The sequence below is a fragment of the Heterodontus francisci genome, chromosome 2 (assembly GCF_036365525.1).
Source record: "Heterodontus francisci isolate sHetFra1 chromosome 2, sHetFra1.hap1, whole genome shotgun sequence".
NCBI classification, from domain to species: Eukaryota; Metazoa; Chordata; class Chondrichthyes; order Heterodontiformes; family Heterodontidae; genus Heterodontus; species Heterodontus francisci.
This window is the reverse complement of record NC_090372.1, coordinates 70,827,876-70,852,054: the sequence shown is the minus strand read 5'-3', so window position 1 is coordinate 70,852,054 and position 24,179 is coordinate 70,827,876. Positions and strand designations below refer to the sequence as shown.

Here is a 24,179-nt window from a genome sequence, read left to right as displayed (position 1 = left end):
GCATCAACAGTGCAAATCATTGAGGTATCAATTTGCACACCTGAACTGTCATCCCCTCATGTTACTTTTTCCGCAAGATTCACTAGATAGCTATCAGGAGGCTGTTTATTTCTCCTCTTCCTCCACCCCCAACCTGATGCTCCCATGGGAGTGAGGGAAATTGATGTGCCATATTGCTGCCTCCAGGCAGAAGTTTTTAATTCAGCACGCACCAAGGACTGAAACTGGTTCCATTCAGCTATGGGAAAGCCTCAGTGTGGGTCTGTTGATTGAGGGAAGGGGGTTGTAGCAGAAAATGCAATATGACACCTTCACTCCAGTCATAGGTTTGAAATCTAAAGAAGGAAGCTAGGCACACAAACATTAGGACTTTTCCAAAATGCAAGAAATACAGTGTACTTCAAATTATTGTTTGTGAACAGCAATCTTGTGATGTGCATCTAAGCATAGTATTGTGTCAAACAGCCTTGCAATCTGTGATATGTGAGAATTGGAGCCATTTTCTAAACCTGGTTTTGTTTTGTAGGTTTCAGCTAATGATGATGGTACTATATCCAAGGATACTGACATCGTGTTGGAGATACCAGCTCTCACTGTTATTGCATACAGTGTTACACAGCTTTTTATAAACCAGAACGGGCAGTTTGGTATGCATTGGTCTTGACGCTTAAACCAAGTACTATAATAGTTCTGGTATAAGCTGGTAGTTTAATTTTCAAACAGTTAACGGTGCTTCCAATTTCTGACATTAGGGCTGGAATTTTGCGTGGCAGCAGAGGGCCCTGCCCACTGGCCAAAAAATCGGAGGTGAGCTTGTCTCCGCCGGGCCTGGAAGCCACACAGTGATTTTACGTGGCACAGGCCTTTAATTGGCCTGGGGTGGGACTTACACCTCTCTGAGGCAGGAAGTCCCGCTTCCAAGAGCTGCCAGCCAATTAGCTGTCAGTCCCAGCCATACCACCGGGCACGGTAGCCACTGCTGAGACTGCACCCAACGTGAGGAGCAGCAATGGAGGAGGCTCTGGAATAGAGCTAAGAGTGTGGAGCCTCGCTGGGGACAATCCGCTGGGCCCAAGATAGGCAACGAGAGGGTGGGGGGGGGGGGGGGGGGTTGGGATATGTGCTGCTGTGGAGGTGGCTTGTGCCGTTGGGGGGGGGGTGGCCTTCGTGGGGCACAGGGTGCCCGATCAGGAGACTCCCCCCTTGGGCCCGCAAGGATGCTGCTAGGTTTTACTGCATGGCCTCCTGAGGTGCTGAGCTGCTTGCCCGCTGCTGGTAATGTTCCGGCAACAGTGGGAGAAGGCCATTAAGTGGCAATTACTTGGCCACTTAAGGGCCTTAATTGGCCTGGGGTGGGCAGGCCATTTGTCACCACCACCACTGCTTGTAAAATTGCAGTGGAGGTGGGAAGGCGATGGGAATGGCACCGCCCCCCCCCCCATCTCCCACTCCATTTTACGTCCCCTCACCTGCCTCCAGCCAGCTCCCATTGGGGAGGGGGGGGGGGGCGTAAAATTCCAGCCTAGGAAGTACATTTGGTATATGTAAGTAATGTTTGCATTGTTCAGATGAAGTGATAATGAGAGAACATCAATTAACCACAAAAAGAATTGCACAAAGAATGGTTAGGATGTGAAATTCTCTGCCACAAACTATTGTTGTAGCCAATTTCATTAAGATTTTTCAGAGGGTATAAGCTGGTTTCTTGCTAAAGAGAATATTGATAAATATGAGGAGCAAGCAGAAAAGTGGGATTGAATTAGATGGCTGGTGTGTTGGAAAGTGCCAGCACAGATTCTATTGGTGAATAGCTTGTTTTGGTGCTGTACAATTCTACAATTTTGACCCCATTACTGCTCTGTCACCAAATATAAAATGGTCCAGTTTTCTCACTCTTTTCCACACTTGAGAGTTTTTTTTAAAAGAGTGGCCTCTGAGGGAATGTAAAATGTATTTTAAAAAGTTAATTGGAACATATTTGTAGGGAGGTTTACAGCTTCCTTTAAAGGTTCAAAGTTTATAAAGACATTAGTGAGGGTGCAATCAAAATTCATTCCGGCTAAATGATTGTATTGCGGATGAATTAATACCCAGATGCATTCAAATCTCTCTTTAACTGAGTTTGAACATAAGGCTGATCTCTAGAGTCAGAGTGTAGCTCGTAAATGTTCAGTACCTTAGTTGTTGTATGCAGTCTGATTTTAATAATTTTCAGTGTTAATTAGCTATTGAAATTTAATATTATTTATAGTGCTGTTGTAGCCTACATAGTTTTGATACTGACATAACTGTTACTAATTTTTGAAGTTTTATTTTTATGCCAGAGCTATGCCTGCTTTCAGACAAATGTGGAGGTTTTGATAAAGTCCTGCTCGGCAAAAATAAAAAAGAGTTTTCCAGCACTCTGTGCTCATCTTTATCCTGTGTTGATGGAGCAAATAAAAGCCAGGAGCGTGTGGCTATCACAGATATCCCAAGTGAGACTTCACTAAGCATTTTAAAACCAGGTAAATGAACACCATCATAACTTTGACGGTAATTTCAAATATTTCTCCAACCAGGTGTACTCAGGAGCTTTCTGTCAGTGGCAACATTTGTCAAATACTGCTGGCCTTTTCAGTACCTTTTTAGACACTCGTGAGTCTTCTGTGGTGTTGAGTTTATAATTTAGCACAATTTGTTGTTATTTCAATCAATCAGGATCAACTGCAACCAGTATGGTGAGCATATTGAGTTTAACCAAAGGTTAAAATGGTTATAACACAGTAGTTATACAACAAAAACATAGGACCATGACAAGTAGCGACTACTGGTCCAGAACGGGCAAAACAGCTGGCATGTGCAAACAGCTCTTCTCCTCTTCCTCTTTTATCAGTGCTTGGCTTTTTCTTGTAATTTTCCTTGAACTAACTAAAAGTGTTGGACCGAAGTCGGCTTTAGGGAACCCCTTGTTCCATCACCTATTGCATTGGAGCTCTTCCAAACCTTATCCTTTTTCAAGGGTGGACTTGGGGTTCATTATGGACAAGATTTTATCGCCGTATGAAAGTTCTCAATATAAAATGTCCAATGGTATGTAGAGTTCTTTGTCTAAACCATGGGGTAAAAGCCTACCCTTATGTTACCTCCTACCATCCATGAGCCTCTATTGCCATTGCATGTACCTTTCTGTCCTTGATCAATTATACCCTTAGAGCATCTTCCTTATCTCTTCCTGCTGCTCCCCAGGAACAATTTCACAAATTCCTAAAAACATCCCATCTCTGGCCTTCCAACCTACTTTCAGGAGCCTCGTTGCTCGTAATTGCCTGTTATCAGCTCTATATATGCTTAGAGCTGTTCATAAGGTCAGCTATCGAGACGAAATGTTCTAGTTCCTTATCAGAGCTATCAGGTTTTAGGCAAGAGATACAAGGGGGATGTGAGGAAGAACTTTTTTTTGTAGCGAGTAGTAATGACCTGAAACCTGATGCCTATAAGAGTGGTGGAAACAGAGCCAATCAATGATTTTAAAGGAAATTGGATGGGCACTTGAGGGAAATTATACTTACAGGGAGACAGCAGGGGAATGGGACTGACTGGATTGCTTTACAGAGAGCTGGCATGGACCCTGCAGCTTAAGAGTATGCACGGAATATGGTAAATAAGATTGGTGAGTTACAGGTGCAGATTATCATGTGAAAATATGATGTGGCAATAACAGAAACCTGGCACAAAGAAGGGCACTACTGGATATTAAGTATTCCTGGTGTCCTGCGAGGCCCCCATCTGCCAAGAATGAGGCACATTAATATTGTCATGAACGTTGATTTTTAACTTGTTGCTGGAGTGAGGCAATGACTTGTTAAACAGATCAGCCATGGCTGGAAAAGAGATTTGCATATTAACAGGCAGTGCTTGGAAGGACAAAGGACCATTCCCTGACACATTCAACCCACAATGGACCTTGATTGCCTTGTGTAAGAGGAGCATTCCAGAGACTGCTAAGGTGATGCAATCCAGGACTGGTTAGACCAGTTGGTCACATGACTAACTGGCTGTTCCAGGGTCTTTTTGAACTAGCCACAGAGAGTTTGAACTCAAAGACTGTTTGCTGCTGGAGAAAAGATCTCTCCCATCTCTTTCTCACACGCCTCTGAATCCACTGAAGACCCATGAACCCCAAGAGAGAAAAGTCTCCTACAGTGACGAGGTTTAAGAAGAATACTGGGCCCTAATGAAAAGCAAGATCTGCCTACAATCAAGGACTCTACAGTGAGCTCGAAGAACTGTAACAACGACTCTTCAGATATTGACTCAAATTTTTCCACTTTATTTTTCTTCTCTTTTCTGTCTCTATTTACATGTGTACATCGCGCATGCAAGCTATCATGGGTGCGTCGTGCATCCCTAGACGTCAACCAAATTAGAGTTTTAAGTTGAAGGTTAATAAATTTTAACCTTCTTTAAGTCTAAGAAAGCATGTTTGTACTGGTTTCTTTGCCTTATAATGGAAAGTGGTGAACAAGGATTCAACAAGGGGGAGCTAAAAACACTGTTTTCAAAATTAGACCCTGTTACGGTAAGACCAGGTGAAGGCTAAGAGGAACCTCTAGACACCTTTCTCACCTGGTTGTAACACTGGATACAAGGTGTTCAGGAAAGATAGGAAAGGGGAGGGGTGGGATATAGATTGGGCTAGTAGTAGTGCATTGTGAACTGTGAGGAAGATAGTGTAGAACTCCAAAAGGACATAGACAAGTTGATGGAATGGGCAGACAGGTGCCCTATGAAGCTCCATGCAGAGAAACATGAAGTGATTAATTTTGGTAGGAAAAACATGGGGAGACAATATGAAATAAAGGATACAATTCTAAAGGGGGTGCAGAAGCAGAGGGACCTAGGTGTATATGTGCATAAGTCATTGAAGGTGGCAGGAAAGGTTGAAAGAGTGGTTAATGAAGCAGACAGTATCCTGGGCTTTATTAATAGGGGCATAGAGTACAAGAGCAAGGAAGTTATGTTGAACTTGTATAAGACACCAGTTCGACCTGAGCTGGAGTATTGCATCCAGTTCTGGGCACCGCACTTTAGGAAAGACATGAGGGCATTGGAAAAAGTGCAGAAAAGATTCATAAGAATGGTTCCATGGATGAGGAACTTCAGTTATGAATATAGATTGGAGAAGTTAGAACTGTTTTCCTTGGAGCAGAGAAGGCTGAGAGGTGATTTGATAGAGGTATTCAAAATCATGAGGGGCCTGGACAGAGTAGATAGAGAGAAACTGTTCCCACTTGTGAAAGGATCGAGAATCAGAGGGCACAGATTTAAAGTATTTGGTAAGAGAAGCAAAAGTGACATGAAAAACTTTTTCTCACAGTGAGTGTTAGGGTCTGGAATGCGCTGCCTGAGAGTGTGGTGGAGGCAGGTTCAATTGAAGCATTCAAAGGGAAGTTAGACAGTTGCATGTAAAGGAAGAATGTGCAGGGTTACGGTAGAGAATGCGGGGGAATGGAACTGAGTGAATTGCTCTTTTGGAGAGTCGGTGAAGACATGATGGGCCGAATGGCCTACTTCTGCACTGTAACAATTCTGTGATTCTGTAAAGGGCAGTGAGGGGCAAAAATTCCTGAGTGTGTTCAGGAAAATTTTCCACAGCCATATGTTGCTAATCCAATGAGAAAGGAGGCACTGCTAAACCTGGTTCTTGGGAATGTGGTGGGCCAAGTGGATCAATTGTCAGTAGGAGAGCATTTAGGGGACAGTGATCATTGTATCATTAGGTTTAAGTTGACTATGGAAAAGGACAAAGAACAATCCAGAGTAAGAATAATTAACTGGGGGAAGGCCAACTTCAATGGGGTAAGAACAGAGCTGGAGCGAATAAATTGGAGTCAAAAATTGGCAGGGAAACTGGTAGCTGAACAATTGGCTACCTTCAAAGAAGAGATTGTTTGGGCACAGTCAAGGTATGTTCCCTTGAAGGGGAAAGGTAGGGCAAACAAATCCAGAGCTCCCTAGATGACAAAAGTGATAGAGAGGAAGATAAAGAAGAAAAAGCATGCTTATGATAGAAGCTAGGTAGAAAATACTATTGAGAACCAGACTGAATATAGAGGGGAAGTGAAGAAGCAGATAAGAGAAGCAAAGAGACAGCATAAAAAAAGACTAGCAGCCAGAATTAAAAGAAATTCCAAAGTTTTCTATAGGCATATAAATAGTAAATGGAAGATTGGGGCCTATTAGAGACCATAAAGGGGATTTACACATGGAGGCAGAGGGCATAGCTGAGGTATTAAATGAATGCTTTGCATCTGTCTTTGCCTGGGTTGCATCTTCTTTCTTGGTAATGTTGAAAGAGGAGGTAATTCAGACACTAGAAGTGTTTAAAATTAATACGGATGTATTAGATAGGCTGTCTGTACTTAAAGTGGATAAAGCACCAAGACCGGCTGAGCTGCGTCCAGGCATACTGAGGGAAGTGAGGGTGGAAATCACGGAGGCACTGACCATAATTTCAGTCTTCCTTAGACTCGGGGGTGGTGCCAGAGGACTGGAGAATTGCAACCAAAAGGGTGTAAAGATAAGCCCAGCAGCTACAGGCCTGTCAGTTTAACTTCGGTGGTGGGGAAACTTCGAGAAAAAATAATTTGTGACAAAATTAATAGTCACTTGGACAAATGCAGGTTAATTAAGGAAAGCCAGCATGGATTTCTTAAAGGAAAATCATGTTTAACTAACTTGCTGGAGATTTTTGAGGAGGTAACAGAGAGGGTTGATGAGGGCAATGCTGTTGATGTGGTGTACATGGACTTTCAAAAGGCATTTGATGCAGTGCCACGCAACAGACTTGTGAGTAAACTTATAGCTTATGGAATAAAAGGGACGGTGGCCCCTCGAGACTGCTCCACCATTCAATACGATCGTGACTGATCTTTGACCTCAATTCCACTTTCCTGCCCACTCCCCCTATCCCTTCATTCACCTAGAGACAAAAAAGCTGTCTATCTCAGCCTTAAATAGATTTGACAATGGAACATCCACAACCCTCTGGGGTTAAGAATTCCAAAGATTCACAGCCTTGTTGGGTAAAGAAATTTCTCCTCATTTCAGTCCTAAATGATCTTCCCTTTATCTTGAGACTTTGCCCCCGTTGTTCTAGATTCCCCAGCCAGCAGAAACAACCTCAGTGTCTACCCTGTTAAAGCCCCTTCAGAATATTGTATGTTTCAATGAGATCACCTTTCATTCTTCTAAACTCCAGAGGGTATAGACCCAATTTATTCTGCGTCTCATCATTGGACAGCCCTGTCATCCCAGGAACTAATCTGGTGAAGCTTTGCTGTACCACCTCCAATGCAGTATATCCTTAAATATGGAGACCAAAACTGCCCACAGTACCCCAGGTGTGGTCTCAACAAAGCCGTTTACAATTTTAGCAAGACCTTTCTTTTTGCACTCCAATCCACTTACAATAAAGGCCAGTATGCCATTTGCCTTCCTAATTGTTTTCTGTACCTGCATGCTAACTTTGTGTTCCTTGTACGAGTATACCCAACATTTAGAAGTTTCACACCTTAAAAAAAAAAATCTGCTTTTCTATTCTTACTACCAAAGTGATTAACCTCATACTTCCCCATGTTATACTCCACTTGCCACCTTGTTGACCATTCACTTAGCCTGTCTGTATCTCACTGCAGTCTCTTTGTGTCCTCCTCACAGCTTACATTCCCATCCATCTTTGTATCATCAGCAAACTTTTGGAAATCCAGGTATACTACATCTACTGGTTCCACTTTACCTACCCTACTGGTTACATCCTCAAAGAGCTCTAATAAGTTTGTCAAACATGATTTCCCTTCCATAAAACCATCTTGATTTTGTCTGATCATATGATTTTCTAAGAGAATTGTTGAGACTTCCTTAATAATAGATTCCAGCATTTTCCCGATGACAGATGACAGGCTAACTGCTCTTCAGTTCCCTTTTTTCTTTCTCCCTCCTTTCTTGAATACATTTTGCTACCTTCCAATCTGCTGGGACCATTCTAGAATCCAGGGAATTTTGGAATATCACAACCAGCACATCCACTATCTCTGCAGCTGCTTCTTTCAGAACTGTAGGATGTATGCTATCGGGTCCTAGGGATTGAGGGCCACCCCCGCTTCCCCAACCACCCCTGGGCTCCTGTCTGCCCCACGTAAAATCCAGTCCCATGTCTCTGTAATAGCGATTAGATCTAAATCATTTATCTCTATTGACGCCACTAGTTGATCTATCTTATTGCAAATGCTTCACATATTCAGATAAAGCGCCTTTAATTTTTTCTACTACTCATATTTGCGTGGACTTTATTCACTGCATTATTACTGTTCAACTCTCTGACTCTTCCTGTCCCACTCTTTTCACCCAAATCGGTACACTGTTGTATTTATTGTCTCAACGTTAGACTTCTAAACCTCCCTTCACCTGAACCCTGAACCCCCATACACTTTTAATTTAAAGCCCTATCCAGTTGCTGTCCCACGATTGCAGAGGCCTTTTCTAGCCGTCAACCCTTTCCTGGCCTAACTACAGCTGTCATTATCTGATACCCTAGTGAAACAAAACTTAAGCAATTCCCAGGAAAACTAAACCTGCAGCCTTATCCTATTCCTTTACCTGTGACAAGCTGATGAATAAATTTTTTTTTTATTTCCAAAATATACTTTATTCATAAAAATCTGTAAAAATTACATTGCCAAACAGTTTCAAACAGCACCAAAAAATACAAACATTGCAAGGGAGATCAGTTTCCTTCAATACTATCATGAGTTTCTTCACAACCCTTCCGTTTCACAATTGTCATGCCAATTACAGTTTTACATTTACGGCAAATGAAAATATTAACGATACAGTTCGAGGGGGTTCCCATGGATCCAGCCCCTCAGTTCAGCTTGGTGGGGGGACCTTACACTGTGGTCTTTCCCCATTGAGCCTTTGCTGCGGCTGCCCCAAACTTTAGTGCGTCCCTCAGCACGGAGTCCTGGACCTTGGAATGTGCCAGTCTGCAACATTCGGTGGTGGACAACTCTTTGCGCTGGAAGACCAGCAAGTTTCGGGCAGACCAAAGGGCGTCTTTCACCGAATTGATAGTCCTCCAGCAGCAGTTGATGTTTGTCTCGGTGTGCGTCCCTGGGAACAGCCTGTAGAGCACAGACTCCTGTGTTACAGAGCTGCTTGGGATGAACCTCGACAAAAACCACTGCATCTCTTTCCACACCTGCTTTGCAAAGACACATTCCAGGAGGAGGTGGGCAACCGTCTCTTCCCCACCACAGCCACCGCGGGGGCATTGTGCAGTAAATATGTTTATTTTAAGTATATTACTAACAGTGGCAATGTTCATGGTAAGTTGTAGCTATGTCTGTGCCTTATTTCTCTGCATTGTCTTCAAGGTATTGCTGTTTTCTTTTGTAGTTACTTTTTTGTTATCAGACTGATTTTTTTTTTTAAATTTTTGTTTGTCCATTGTACCCTTTATCTGTTTGTGCTTTCATGGTTGGAGGAAGAATGTGGGCTATTACACTCGTACTAGTTGTCATCCTTGTTCACTGTCCTTTTTGTTTTGCCTCCAATTGTTTTCATTTATTTGCATATATACTCTATTCTTTCTTGTTTGCCTTGTCTTTCAGTGCTTCCTGCTTCTTATCACTTTCTGATTTCTGCTTTTAGGTTCTCTGCTTTTTGTACATTACCCTGTTCAATACATTCTATTTCTCACCATCCTTTTGGCAGTTTTTCAGCTGCACCAATTGCTGATGTGTCTTCACATCACATTCTACATATACTTTGGCTTGACTGAAATTCTTCCTTCATGGGACTGGATTTTATAGGGGCCTCAACGTCTGGGTCCATGGCGGGGGGCACATGAAGATTGCCCGCGATGAGGCCCGCCACCAACCTTGGCGGCAGGGTCCGTCCCGATCTTGCTGGCGGCGGCAAGGCCTCGTGGTGGCCCCCCTCGCCGCCCGGCGACGAGACCTCAATTTAAATATTTAAATAAATTAACTTACCTGCATTACTGAAGTTCCTGTCGCCTCCTGATGTACCGCCGCGATCTTCATCTTGGCGGCCGGACTTGACATGCCCTCGGATCCCCGTCTGGGGAAACAAGGCGCGACACCTGTGGGGAGGGGGGAGGAGGTAAGTTTATCAGTGCAGGAGTGGGGGAGCGGGGTCAAACTTACTTGATTAGTCTCGGGGCTAATGGGAAGGGGTAAAGTTAAAAGTTTGTGGCTTTTGGGGGGTGGGGAGAGGTGAGGTACAGAAGGTGAGTATTTTGTAGGATAGGAGAGGACAATGCATGAAATGTAAATTTATTGGGGAGCTGGAAGAGGGGCTGGGAACATTAATTTATTTGTAAAAAATTTTTAAAGTAATGTCTCTTTAACAATTTAAAGTAAATGTAAGGGCTGGAAGCCCTTTAAAAATGGCACCAGATGCCATTGCAGGGGATGGCTTGCCTTCCCCCTCCATGTAATGGGGGGATGGGGGCGGTCCAGCCTGGCCATATTAATGAGCCGCTGCGTATAAGATCATGGCGGCTGCACGGAGTGAAACCTGCGCGTGTGGTCCGCCATCTTTTACGACCGCCAGCACACTCGCGGCTGCAACATAGAATCCAGCCCATTGTATATCGCTCCCTCATATGTGTCACACTTTGTGTTTACTGGTATCTTGACTCCCTGAGCCTTCCCTTATTGCTCACATTTCCCACAGCATTACTTATTTTTGTCTACTCATTTTTTTCTTTTTTGCTGTCACCTTTCACTGTTTTGAGAGAGAAGGGCAGACAGTTTTTTTTCTGGTGATGTTTGCCACAGACCAGCTGTCGATAATCTCAGCCTGTATGTAGCCATCACTGTCGACTTATTCCTCAATCCTCTTTTTTGTTCTGGCCCATCATCTTTGCTGTTTGTACATAGCTGGCAGTTTAAATTTTCAATTGATAAGGATGAGACCATAATAATTTGAAGAAAATTGTGGCCGGGTTGCCAGCAGTGAGTACATACAGGCTAGGGCAATACTAAAAGCCTGTGGCAAGATGAACTAAATTTTTAATTATAGGTAAAACTGCATACAATAAATATTAATGTAGTAAAGCCAAAATGGGCACTGAGAAGTAAAGTGATTCAAACCACAGCACAGACCTGCAGCCACAGTGTAATAGGCTACTGTGCACATAGAAGTTGCGATAATAATTGTTTAAATACAGATTTCCATTAGAAAGTGAGTGCTTAGGCAGCTTTGTTTGCAAAGATTGACATGAAAAGGAGTGCAGGAAATAATGTTTACGACAACATATTTAATATATGGATGTTATTGACCAGAGATAGAAGCCTAACTGTTTTTGTAGATGGACAAGACTGCAAAAGACCATTTGCAGTCCACCTAGTTGGTCCTAATGTCTAGGAAATATATGGCACAATACCTGTTGTACCCTCGTATCACATTTTTCTTCAGGTAGTTATCCATGGCTTGGCCATGTGAGCCGCATGGAAGATGGTAGGATCCCCAAAGACACATTGTACAGCGAGCTCGCCACTGGTATCAGACCCACCGGCCGTCCATGTCTCCGCTTTAAAGACTTCTGCAAACGCGACATGAAGTCCTGCGACATTGATCACAAGTCGTGGGAGTCAGTTGCCAGCATTCGCCAGGGCTGGCGGGCAGCTATAAAGGCGGGGCTAAAGTGTGGCGAGTCGAAGAGACTTAGCAGTTGGCAGGAAAAAAGACAGAGGCGCAAGGGGAGAGCCAACTGTGTAACAGCCCCGACAAACAAATTTTTCTGCAGCACCTGTGGAAGAGCCTGTCACTCTAGAATTGGCCTTTATAGCCACTCCAGGCGCTGCTCCACACACCACTGCCCACCTCCAGGCGCTTACCCACTGTCTCTCGAGATAAGGAGGCCAAAGGAGGAGTTATCCAACACATACTTAAATATGCTGATAAGTTCCGTCTCCACTGGAAGTGCATTCTATACTTTACACAGACGGTGATGCATGTAGTTAAAATGTATATTGTCTTTTCACCCTTCCTTTATTAATTTTGATAGTTCCAGATAAGGGAATATGTTACACATATCTGTTAATCTGTCCAAACCCGTTAGGAGCTTGAATGTGCTGCACTATTTTGCCTGGAGTTGCAGTATCATGAGGCACTTCCGAGCCATTGTTATCTTATAATATTTCTAATTTAACCGTAACTTGCTTTTGGGTTCTCTGGCTTTCACTTCTCCGTTTCAGTTCTGATGAAAGGTCACAGACCTGAAACGTTCGTTCTGTTTCTCTATCCACAGATGCTACCTGACCTGCTGAGTATTTCCTGCATTTTTTGTTTTTATTTAAGATCTCTAGCATCTGCAGTATTTTACTTTTATTTCAATTCTCTATTCTATTCCAGAAAGCCAGGTGAAGAAGGATATAACTGGAGCCAATCTTTACACATTTTTATTTACAGAGATATACATTATAAATGTGCACCATCTAACCTAGCTGCCGCAGTGTCAGTCAGTTCCTATTTATAGGAGCACAAGTGAATCCCGAGTTAATGCCCACAACATAATTAATATACAATTAACAGATTCCCTGCTCTATCTTTAAATAACAATTAGAGTTTATAGCTACAAACAAAATTTCAAAACAAATTAAATGAAAGACTTATTCTGTACATAAGAACTAGGAGCAGGAGTAGGCAATTCAGCCCCTCGAGCCTGCTCCGCCATTCAATAGGATCATGGTTGATCTCATCTCGGCCTCAACTCCACTTTCCTGCCTGTTCTCCATAACCCTTCAACCCATTACTAATTAAAAATCTGTCTATCTCCTCAAATTTACTCAATGTCCTGGTATCCACCGCACTCTGGGGTAGTGAATTCCACAGACTCACAACCCTTACAAAGCATCACATTGCGAGACACCCTTCCTCTAGGACTCCTAACAATTTCTTTGTATATGCATTTCTTTTTGTAAAGCAAACTGACAGTTGATGACTTGTATCCACCCATTTAAATTTATAGAATTCCTTTCTCTCCAGCATTTGTTTCAAGCCAGCAAGGTGAATCCGTAAGCTTTTCTCTCTCTTACTTTTTGTAGAGTGTACATTATTCCATAATGAACAATTATCATTCAATTGGCATATTATCTTAAGTATGCTCATTGTACAGAATCTCACTTAAAGTATTTGACAAATCGAGTCCCACCTCTATTGCATCCACAAGAGCCAGTGTTTCAGCAGCCAGAGTACTTTTAACAACACTTTTTTTATTTTCTTAACTTCCCAAGCCAAAGGACGAGATTTCCCATTCTCACCCATTAGAAATAGCATGAAACCAGCTGCACTACAATACCCATCAGGAAGATTAGAATGTGAGACATTGCTAAAAAGCACCAGCTTCGTGTTCTTTAGGTCACCTAGGAATGGGAACTTAAGTATGCATTTATCCAGATTTAATTTTTAATATTTTGTTTTGTTTGTAAAGCATTCTGTACTTTAGGGTTCTTCATTGTAGTACTTAACTCCAATGACTCAAAACTAGCATCTGGTCTCATCTGAGTGCCCAACCAGTTCAACTGACCAATCAAACGTCACAATTGCTCAGTCTTTTCTTTAGATATAACATCATCTTTCTGTGATGGCCTAGTACCATTGATTGGGATGCAAGTAACTCTCTAAATAAGATTGTTGATTTAAAGTTATTCAAGAGCTACTCTTGCTTAATATCTAAACCAGTATTTTTAAAAGCTCCAGCAGCCTGACTCCCAATTTTGTTTTCTACTCTAATCTTTATTCTAACTCATATTTTTCAAATTCCACAGCACGACCCAATAAGAAATCATCAACATGCATCATGAAGATGCCTGAAAGTTTTCCTTTATACCAATAAAACATTGTGGGATATGCTTTTAATTGAACACAATTTATTTTCAACAAAACAGATCTCATTGAAAAATACCACACCCTGGAAGCATCATTCAGGTATTAGATGCATTTGTTTAGTTTTCATAGTTTTCCTTCTGCAACTATTTCCTTTTTGGGCAGTTTCAGAAACATTTCTCTCTGAAACATATTGCCCTGCAGAAATGCAGATTTTATGTCAATTGATCTACACTCCCAGGAATATGTGGGCCAAAAGAGCTAGAAACAAATTTAAGGGTACCTTTCCAGCTGTGGGAGAATCCACTCCAACATCTGTATCACCTCACCTCACTCATCAAAACCCCTAGCAACTAGCCTCATTTTAGCCTTATAAGTCCCATGCAAGGACTTTTTCAGTGCAAATTCACCTATGTGACAAAGCTGGTTTCCCCTTATCTAATACCTCAGAATAAACTCTAAACTCTCTCCAACTATCTAACTCCCTTTACTTTGTCCCTCTTATTAATTTATCCTCAAGTTTATTGGCAGCCACTAAAACTTCAGGATAATGAGGACTTTTGTTTCCAGTTCTGTTACATAACTGCTCTGTGGCCTTTATTTCATTACCTAATCCATTAAACATAAGGCCTCTACTTCCACTTTTATGTCTGTCTGGTCTACCACTGTGAGATCTCCCTCTTGCACTATCAAAGGTTCTTCCTCCGGTATGTGATCGTTTCCTGCCATGAGTTACTTCCAGACCACTATTAGTATTTTACTGTGCTTTCTTACTCTCCACCCACCCCATTCTGCCAGTCTATGGACCTTGCTTCTTGGTAGTCATCCTGAACATTCAACCAATATTTAAACTTTCAGAGCATGACTGGCCCCTTTATTTTTATTTTTAGTTATTCTTTTTATTTGTTTATTTTAGTTTGTTTGTACTGTGCCTACCCACTTTTTCATGCTTGTGCTTGGGGCCAGGGCTGTTCATTTTTCTGTCAATTAACACCCTCTCTGTACTAATGCTTTGTCTTTCACCACACCATTAACATGCCGTTTGCCTTTGCTCCATGACCTTCTGGTCAGTTATTCTCTGCGACCTTGTCCTAGCAACAGCTCTTTTGTTATCTCTTGCCCACCCCCACTTTACTTGCTTAAAACATATTACATTTCTAATATTTGCCAGTTCTGATGAAGGGTCACTGACCTGAAATGTTAGCTCTGCTTGTCTCTCCACAGATGCTGCCAAACCTGCTGAGTATTTCCAGCATTTCTTGTTTTTATTTAAGCTTGCCACTTGCTTTTCCTGCATGTCCCACAATTGTTTCAATCCTCCATTCACTAGACCCCTCTGGAATGTATATCACCTGAGTACCCGTCTGGGCAGTTGGCCTGTGGATATGATAGCTCTGTCATGTGTGTCACAGTCACTCACATTGCCACTATCCAGCCCTCGGTGTACTGCATTCCGTTTCTTCATCACAAAGGGCATGAGCATTTTAGGTGCATGGTGCATTGTTTACTTCTTTCAGCTGCTCAGAATCTGAGATTTTGTAATTAATTCTGATTAATCATGAGGTAGGACATTAACAGGTTGATTGCCATGTTTGATAAGTACTGTCTTACCATCAGGGCCTATTACCTCTGTTACAGACAGGTGGAAAGGGGTGTGGGTGGTTCCCACTGTTCACCTCTCAGCTGACTGCAATTGTGTTTTGTTAAAAATGTGGGTTAGGCCCTGAGTGTTTTTTAGTGTCAACCAAACAGACAAGTGATAAGTTTTCTCATAGGTTAACAAAATAACTGTTTTTACACGATTCCTGAAACCTTACCCGCACACATTCACTCACACACACATACATAAAAATAGATCGATAGAGAGAATAGCATAGGTAGTTTAAAATCCAAAGTGAGGTGAGTGTTCGTTGTTTACAGTAAACCTGTTGAATCTTCTCAGGAGGACAGTCTCTTTTAAAGGTGCAGGCCTGGGTGTTTGTAGTCTTAAACTTGTTGAGGTATTATAGAGTTCTTGTGGTTACAAATCAGCACAAAGCTGGTGGTATGGATGTTATCTTCACAGATGTGATGTCTGTGCTGTAGTGTTTGTTCAGTTATTGTTCAGCAAGGTTCTTCTTGCTTGGCTGGATTTCTTTCACAGCCTCTAGGAACATAGGACTTAGGAGCAGGAGTAGGCCATTCTGCCCTTTGAACCTGCTTCACTATTCATGGCTGATCTCCCCATAACCCTCGACTCCCTTGTCTATCAAAGATCTATCTAACTCAATCTTGATTAAATTCAATGACTCAGCTTCTATAGCTTTCTGGAGAAGAGAACTCCACAGACTAACAACCCTTTGAGGAAAAAAAGATTCTCCTCTTCTCCATCTTAAAAGGGAGACCTCTTATTCTTAAACTGTGTCCCCTAGTTCTAGTCTCCCGTACAAGAGGAAACATCCTCCCAGTATCCACTCTATCAAATCCCCTCAGGATCTTATATGTTTCAATAAGATCACCTCTCATTCTTGTAAACTCCAATGTGTATAGGCCCAACCTGTTCAACCTATCTTAATAAGATAAGCCCTTCATCCTCAGAATTAGTTGAGTGAACCTTCTCTGAACTGTTACCAACGCAGTTATATCCTTTTTCAAATAAAAAGACCAAAACTATACATAGTACTCCAGATGTGGTCTCACCAAGGTCCTGTGCAGCTGCAGTAAAACTTTTCTACTTTTATACTCAATTTCCCTTGCAGTACGAGCCAACATTCCATTTGACTTCCTAATCACTTACTGTACCTTCTTACAATCAAGTGAGGAGGAGTCACAAGGCTCCCCTCTTGTCCTTTTCTTTCTTTGGTCGCAACAGGGCTTATACCTTTTTAAAGCAGTGGATGTGCTTACCACTTCATTGAGTGTTCTACCTTTTTCCTTTGTTGTGATTGTAAAATGACTAATCAGACAGGTTTTCTTGAGTTTAAACAAGAGAGAGATGAGTTTATTGTATTTAAAAAGAAACTGAACCTGATCTAAGTAAAATAATAAAACTACGCTACACTTTCACTCGCACGCGCGCGCACACACACACACACACACACACACACACACACACACACACGAATCACACACACAAATAGAGTAAGAGTGATAATAAATAGTTTGGTTTGAATTTGAGTCCAGAACAAGTAAAAAATAATATACAGTTTGTGGGGTCGGGTAATTTGGCTGAAGTTGTTATCTTGAAGTCTTTGGCTGGTAGAAGTGCACTTTGTGGCTGGCCCACTTGGTTTATGTTTTTCTTGGAGACAGAGTTGTAGTTGGCTTTCCTCGCAGGGTCTCGGTCTGTAGCAATGGTAGACTTGGGGATTCCACAGGGGCAGACAGGTTTCAAACTTGTAATGTTTTCTAGAGAGAGAGAGAGACAGCCCCATTGGGGTCTGGTCTAGTTAGCACTCAAAGCCTGCATTCTTGAAGAGTCTCAGGAGCTTGTCCTTTTGCAAAAGACTGTTAGTTTTTCCACAGATGGGGGGAGGGGGGAAGGTTGGCAGTCACTTGATTGATCAGTGTCCTTGTTTGCAAGTTCATTAGATTTGAGTGTAGGTAGTTTCAAACTCTCTCTTTAGAGTTCACCCCATGGAGGTAAGACTCCACTGTTAATGTTCCAAGATGGCTTTGAATGTTTTGCCATTGAAAGCGAAGCTGTTAGCTGTTCCCAAATTCATGAGGCATTGTCCTGGATGCAATCTCGTTAGACCTCAGTATCCTGGAATGTGAGGTATTTCGATGCAAATTTTGGTGGCCATCTTAGCTGTCAGCTTTTTAAAAAGTTGACTGTAGGACCACAGCTCCTTTAATGTATAATGTAGGTTTAAAGTTTAATGTAGGTTTCCAACCGATTAATTAAAAATCCTCATTTGGTACAGCATACCTGCACACTAACTTTTTGTGACTCATGTTCCTGGACACCCAGAACCCTCTGTACCACCAATTCTGCAATCTCTCTCCATTTAAATAGCTTACAGTTTTTCTATTCTTCCTGCCAAAGTGAATATATTCACATTTTCCCACATTATACTCCATCTGACTTTTTTTTCCCACTCACTTAACCTATCTATATCCTTTTTTAGACTATTTACCTCCTCTTGCCAACTTACTTTCCATCTTATCTTGGTATCATCGGCAAACTTAGCTACCATAAATTCGGTCCCTTCATCCAAGTCATTGATGTACATTGTAAATAGTTGAGGCTCCAGCACTGATCCCTGTGGCACTCCATTAGTTACAGCTTGCCAACCTGAAAAAGACCCATTTATCTTTACTCTCTGCTTCCTGTTAGCTAACCAGTCTTCGATCCATGCTAATATGTTACCCCCTACACCATGTGCTCTTGTGTAGTAACCTTTGAAGTGGTACCTTATCAAATGCCTTTTGGAAATCCAGGTACACAAAATCGACAGTTTCTCCTTTATTCACCTTGTACCTTGTTCATTATTTCCTTGGAGAACTCTAATAAATTAGTTAAACATGATTTCCCTTTCACATAACCATGTTGTCTCCGTCTGATGCCATTATGATTTTCTAAGTATCTTTAATAATGGATTATAGTACTTACCCTTTGACAGGTATTAAGATAATTAGCCTATAGTTTCCTGCTTTCTGTCTCCTTTCCCGAATAAAGGTGTTGCATGTGCTATTTTCCAATCTGCTGGGATCCTTCCAGAACTAAGGAATTTTGGAAGATTATAACCAAAGTCTCTACTGTCTCTGCAACCACTTCTTTTAAGACGCCAGGATGCAAGCCATCTGGTCCTGGGGACTTCATCCTTTTAAGTCTAATAGTTTTCCCAGCACCTTTTCTCTGGTGATGGTGATTGTTTTAAGTTCCTCCTTCCCTTTCACTTCTTGCTTTTCAAGTATTTTTGCGAGGTTTTCTAAGTCTTCTGCAGTGAAAACAGACACAAAATATCTGTTCATGCCTCCGCCATTTCCTTGTTTTCCATTATCAATTCCCCAGACACTCTGGAAAGAGGGCCAACATTAGCTTTTTCCTATTTAAATACTTGTAAAAACTATTAATTATCTGTTTTTATATTAATAGCTAATTTTCTCTTATACTCTACTTTTTTCCTCTTTTTTTTTTCGTCATTCTTCGCTGGTTCTTAAAATCTGTCCAATCTTCTGACTTACCACTAGTCTTTGCAGACTTGTACATTGATTCTTTTAATTTGAAACTATCTTTAACTTCCTTATTTAGTCATGGATAATGCATCCTTCTCGCAGAATCTTTCTTTCTCGCAGAATCTTTCTTTCTCGCAGAATCTTTCTTTCTCGCAGAATCTTTCTTTCTCGCAGAATCTTTCTTTCTCGCAGAATCTTTCTTTCTCGCAGAATCTTTCTTTCTCGCAGAATCTTTCTTTCTCGCAGAATCTTTCTTTCTCGCAGAATCTTTCTTTCTCGCAGAATCTTTCTTTCTCGCAGAATCTTTCTTTCTCGCAGAATCTTTCTTTCTCGCAGAATCTTTCTTTCTCGCAGAATCTTTCTTTCTCGCAGAATCTTTCTTTCTCGCAGAATCTTTCTTTCTCGCAGAATCTTTCTTTCTCGCAGAATCTTTCTTTCTCGCAGAATCTTTCTTTCTCGCAGAATCTTTCTTTCTCGCAGAATCTTTCTTTCTCGCAGAATCTTTCTTTCTCGCAGAATCTTTCTTTCTCGCAGAATCTTTCTTTCTCGCAGAATCTTTCTTTCTCGCAGAATCTTTCTTTCTCGCAGAATCTTTCCTTCTCGCAGAATCTTTCCTTCTCGCAGAATCTTTCTTTCTCGCAGAATCTTTCCTTCTCGCAGAATCTTTCCTGAGAGTTATTAAATATCTCCTGAGAAATCTGGCACTGCATCTCTACTGTCCTACCTTTTAACCTAGTTTCCCAGTTCACTTTGGCTAGTTCTTCATACCCTTACAACTACCTTTATTGAGGTTTAAAACACTAGTCTTAGCCCTTCAAACTGAACATAAAATTCTATTCATGTTATGATCACAGTTGCCTAGATGCTCCTTTACCATGAGGTTATTCATTAATCCTGTTTCATTGCACATTACCAGATGTAGAGTAGCCTGCTCCCTAGTTGGCTCTAAAACATACTGCTCTAAGAAATTGTTCTGAATACACTCTATGAGCTCATTTTCCAGCCTATATTTGTGATCTGATTCACCCAATCTACATGTAGATTAAAGTCACCCATGACTATTGTGGTACCTTTCTCATACGCCCCATTTATTTCTTCCCGTATACACTGTCCTACAGTCTAGCAACTGTTAGGAGGCCTATAAACTACTTCCACAAGTGACCTCTTACCTTTCCTATTTCTTATCTCTACTGAACTTATTCTAAATCTTGCTCTTCTGAGCTAAGGCCATCTTCCACTACTGTGCTAATGACATCCTTAATTAACAAAGCTTCCCCACCTCCTTTTCCTAGCTTCTTGTCTTTTCCAGCAGTCCTGGCTAGAAGGTGTTGGCTTGATCTCCCCTTTTTCTCCAGAGGGCCCCCTTATTAAGGTAAAAAATCCACCACATTAGAGTGTTTGTTGAGAGACAAATGAACCTCTCCCAGGATTTGGAGACCATGGCTATCGATTGATGTCAGAATGGAGAAGCATTCTGTTAACATGGTGCTATTTTACACCTATTCAACTTTGGTTTGGACTGTGAGCTGTCTGTCTCCTGAATCCTTTTAGTTTTTTCATGTTGATAAGATCCATTAATATGCACTAGTGTTCCTTTCAACTTCAAAGGGGTTCTCCCCAGAGCTATTTCAGACGAGATTAATGAGTTCCATCTTTTCAGACAGGTATGTTGATTTCCAGTACTGGAGGGATCACGTGACTGCTACTCCATTTTGGCTGTGTTCAAGTGTCTGTGTTTTTGTGGTTTTGTTTAACAGTTGACTTCTTTAATTCATAATTCTTTCATTTCATTATTTATTTCATCATGTCTCCTTCCATGCATGACACCTCACCAGAGCCTTTTCATTCCTGAAAATCTCCTGAATTAAATTCTTTCTCAGACGGTCTTAAATGATGCCTCAGTGCTCTCCAAATTTTCTCTGAAACTTCAGCCTTGATAAAAGCCTGTCTCCCTACATGTAAAGCACAGAATAAAAGAACTAATTGTAGTTCCTTTTAGGGCAGGAGGACTTTCACACAGAGCAGAAGGCAACTTGGGATATTGCTCATAGATTAATGATGACAACTATATCCTCAAACCATTTGAAGTGAATTCAGGTGGTTGTCCCCTTGCAGTATGGTTGATTAGATAATCTTTTATGCACCTTTTCATCAATCACCACATGATTCCTTTCAAAGTCCATTGCTGAAAGGACTTTCAGCTGTGATTATAACCATGATGTTCATATTTTCTTAATTGTCTTTTAACTTGGCAAATTTCCCTCAGTTATTAGTCAGAAACTTTGCTAATGTCCCAATTCCAGTCCCTTTCCATTTCTATATGATTTTGTCTATAATAGCCCTTTTGTCCTTCATAAGTATTATTGTAGAAAGACTAAATCTGGTCACCAGGTCTGTAAAGTGTAAAATGAAAATATTTCTGTTTTTGTTACATATGTTTAGATCCAAGGCAACTACCTCATTAAGGTCACATGCCAATGGAAGGCTTGCAGTAGGTCGTCGCAGCATCCTTCAGTACTTTTTACAGATTTCACAATTCTCACTAATTTTGTCTATTAGCCTTATATACTCTTCATCAAATATACCTGCATCTTTTAGCAAGATTTTTAATGTTTGAAAAATAAAGTGAGCAAATTATTTAAAAAAAAATAAAGAAATTGTCTATGCAACTTGAAGACAATTTGTTTTTTCCCTCTCTGACTCTTATCATTTGATGCCATTAATATTTGTCTAACACTCTGATAAGGAACATCAGGTTTATTAAGAGGATGCAATAATGTCCTGATTAGGTAAACTGCAGATTAGCTTACTTCCTAAAAAAATAACTGCCTTATCATGCTGCATGCCAAGTTTCATTTGTGCTTTTTTCATAGAAGGTTTGCTGAACAACATGGGTATCAGTACTTATGAAATAGCTTGCTCTACCTATTTTACATGGAATTACAACTCTGTTTAGTGATCTTAATACGTTGTCATCGCCAAACCTAAAGCAAGTAGTGCTTTTCTATTCCTTAACATTGCATCTATCCTCACTACTTAGTGAATCAAAATAACACTTTAACCAATCTGTTCCACATACTGTTGATGTACAAGCACTACACAGTTAAAGGAGTCTGCAACAAATCCATTTATCACAGGACTAAAACTCCTTGTGACCAGTATAATTTGTTTGGAGTCATCATTATCTTCATCCCCTTCCTCGGAATTCTCTGTGTCTTGTGTCATTTCAAGGGCTGTTCCTCTTGGCTTTGGGTAGTTCAACGCATAATGATACCTTGAATCATAGCTGAAGCACCTGTTAACTGTTCCTTGGGCATTCCTGGCATTCATTCACTCATTATTTTTGTTCCAATTCTGCCTTCTGTTGTAATACCAGATCTGTTAAAGGTGCTTTCACCCTCATTCTGCCTGTCTTTAACCCTTCCATTGTGTTGCCACCTGCATCTAGTAGCTGAACTATTTCAAAATCTGTCAATCATTGAGTCTTCTGTTCTTTCGGTCACCAGGGAATATCTCATTTATTCCATGAAAGCTGAAGGAAATGATTTTTTTTAAGGCAGCAGACATCTGATCCAGCAGGGTCTCCTTCTCCAAGAATAGAACACTAGTTGGAACTATTGGCTGTCCAAATGAGACACCTTGGCACAATCCAGTAACTTAAACACTAGTACTAATCCAGGGATCCCTGAATTGAATTTTGTCGACCTTTTTATACAATCAAGCCCCGGATATATTCAATGGAATGACCATCTGTTTTCCAACATCTATCACCTTTTCACCATGCCCCATAGGTATTTAACAGATCACCTTTCTTGTAGATTTAATCCAAGAACTCTTAATAGAAGGTCCAAGCCTTTATCAGTATTCAACTGAGTGGCATCCATCTCTCAAAATACTTATGGTTCTTGTAGGAAGTGACAACGCTAAGGCCATACTTTCTCTTTGGTAGTGATGTAACCCGTATCCACAAATTAACTTCATTCTTCAACTGGTCATATGGTTCAGATGTCTAGAACAATGGAGGGTTTCTGCCATTGTCCAAAATAGCCAATAGGATTTTACTTTTCTGTTTGAAAATGCTTTTCCTTAGTTTCACCTTCACCTTTAGGAAATCATTCTCTGCTACCCTGCTCTATTCCAGAAAGCTAGGTGGTGAAGGATAGAACTGGAGCCAATATTTACATACGTTTATGAGTTTTGTTTACAGAGATACACTTTAGAAACAGGCACCTGCTAACCTAGCCATCACGGTTCCAGTCTGTTCTTGTTTATCGGGGCACAAGTGAATGCCTGCCACCTGCATACAATTAAACACATTAATATACAATTAACACTCAGCACACAAAATGTAACTCTGTAATTCAACTTGAAACAACAACACATTGATCCAGTATTTTTTTTTCTGGGAGGACAGTACCAGCTTACAGGCTACAGAAAACTTGCTTATTTACCGTACTATTAAAATGTTTATTCATGTAAATTGCCAGCTGGTGTTCGGCAGAATTGCAGTCAGCATAGCTCCTAAGAGAACAAAGTCTGACTGAAAGGCTAATTTAACATCCAGATGGTAACATGAAAAACTTCTGGATTTCTGTCTTGTGAATGCAGTTAAAACAAATCTGCCTTGTGGAGACCATGAACTGCATAAATATTCAGAAGGTTTGTGCTATGGTTTGGACATAAGACTAGTATCTATCCGGCCTTGCCTCTGCTTGCATTTTAAAAATAGAAGACCAGAGGCCAAGTTGGGACTTCTGCCTCTGTGACAATGATTGATTAGCTCCAGCATTTCCGGGGGAAGTGTTCTACCTTGGAGTAGCTAGACCCAAGATTCTCTCAAAAGTAGGTCAGTAACCATGCTATCAAGATGAGAATCTAGATTGTAAATTTTGCTTAGTGTTCTTTTAATTTAATTAAACAAACCAGCCCAATTAATCTGTGGAAAAATGATACTTAACTTAGCTTTTTTAGCTAATTAATATAAACCCTAGTTCAAGTATTAATGTTTCTTGACGAGGTTTAGTGATATGAAGCAGTACGTGCAGTTGAATTTCTACATTAACTCCTGGTTTAATAGTTGCTCTAGTCGCAGATAGTTATAAAATATTGATGGCTTGGAAGGA

The 24,179-nt window shown here is 41.0% G+C and overlaps 1 protein-coding gene across 2 annotated transcripts in view; it reads left to right on the top strand.

Moving 5' to 3' along the window:
- Positions 1–24,179, top strand: part of gsdmeb (gasdermin Eb) — a 71,651-nt gene that overhangs the window by 33,547 nt on the left and 13,925 nt on the right. For both annotated transcript variants that reach the window (XM_068058913.1, XM_068058921.1), the window contains exons 5-6: positions 527–647; positions 2,325–2,507. In XM_068058913.1, coding sequence (XP_067915014.1) covers positions 527–647; positions 2,325–2,507 — 304 coding nt within the window. The remainder of the gene's footprint in view (positions 1–526; positions 648–2,324; positions 2,508–24,179) is intronic.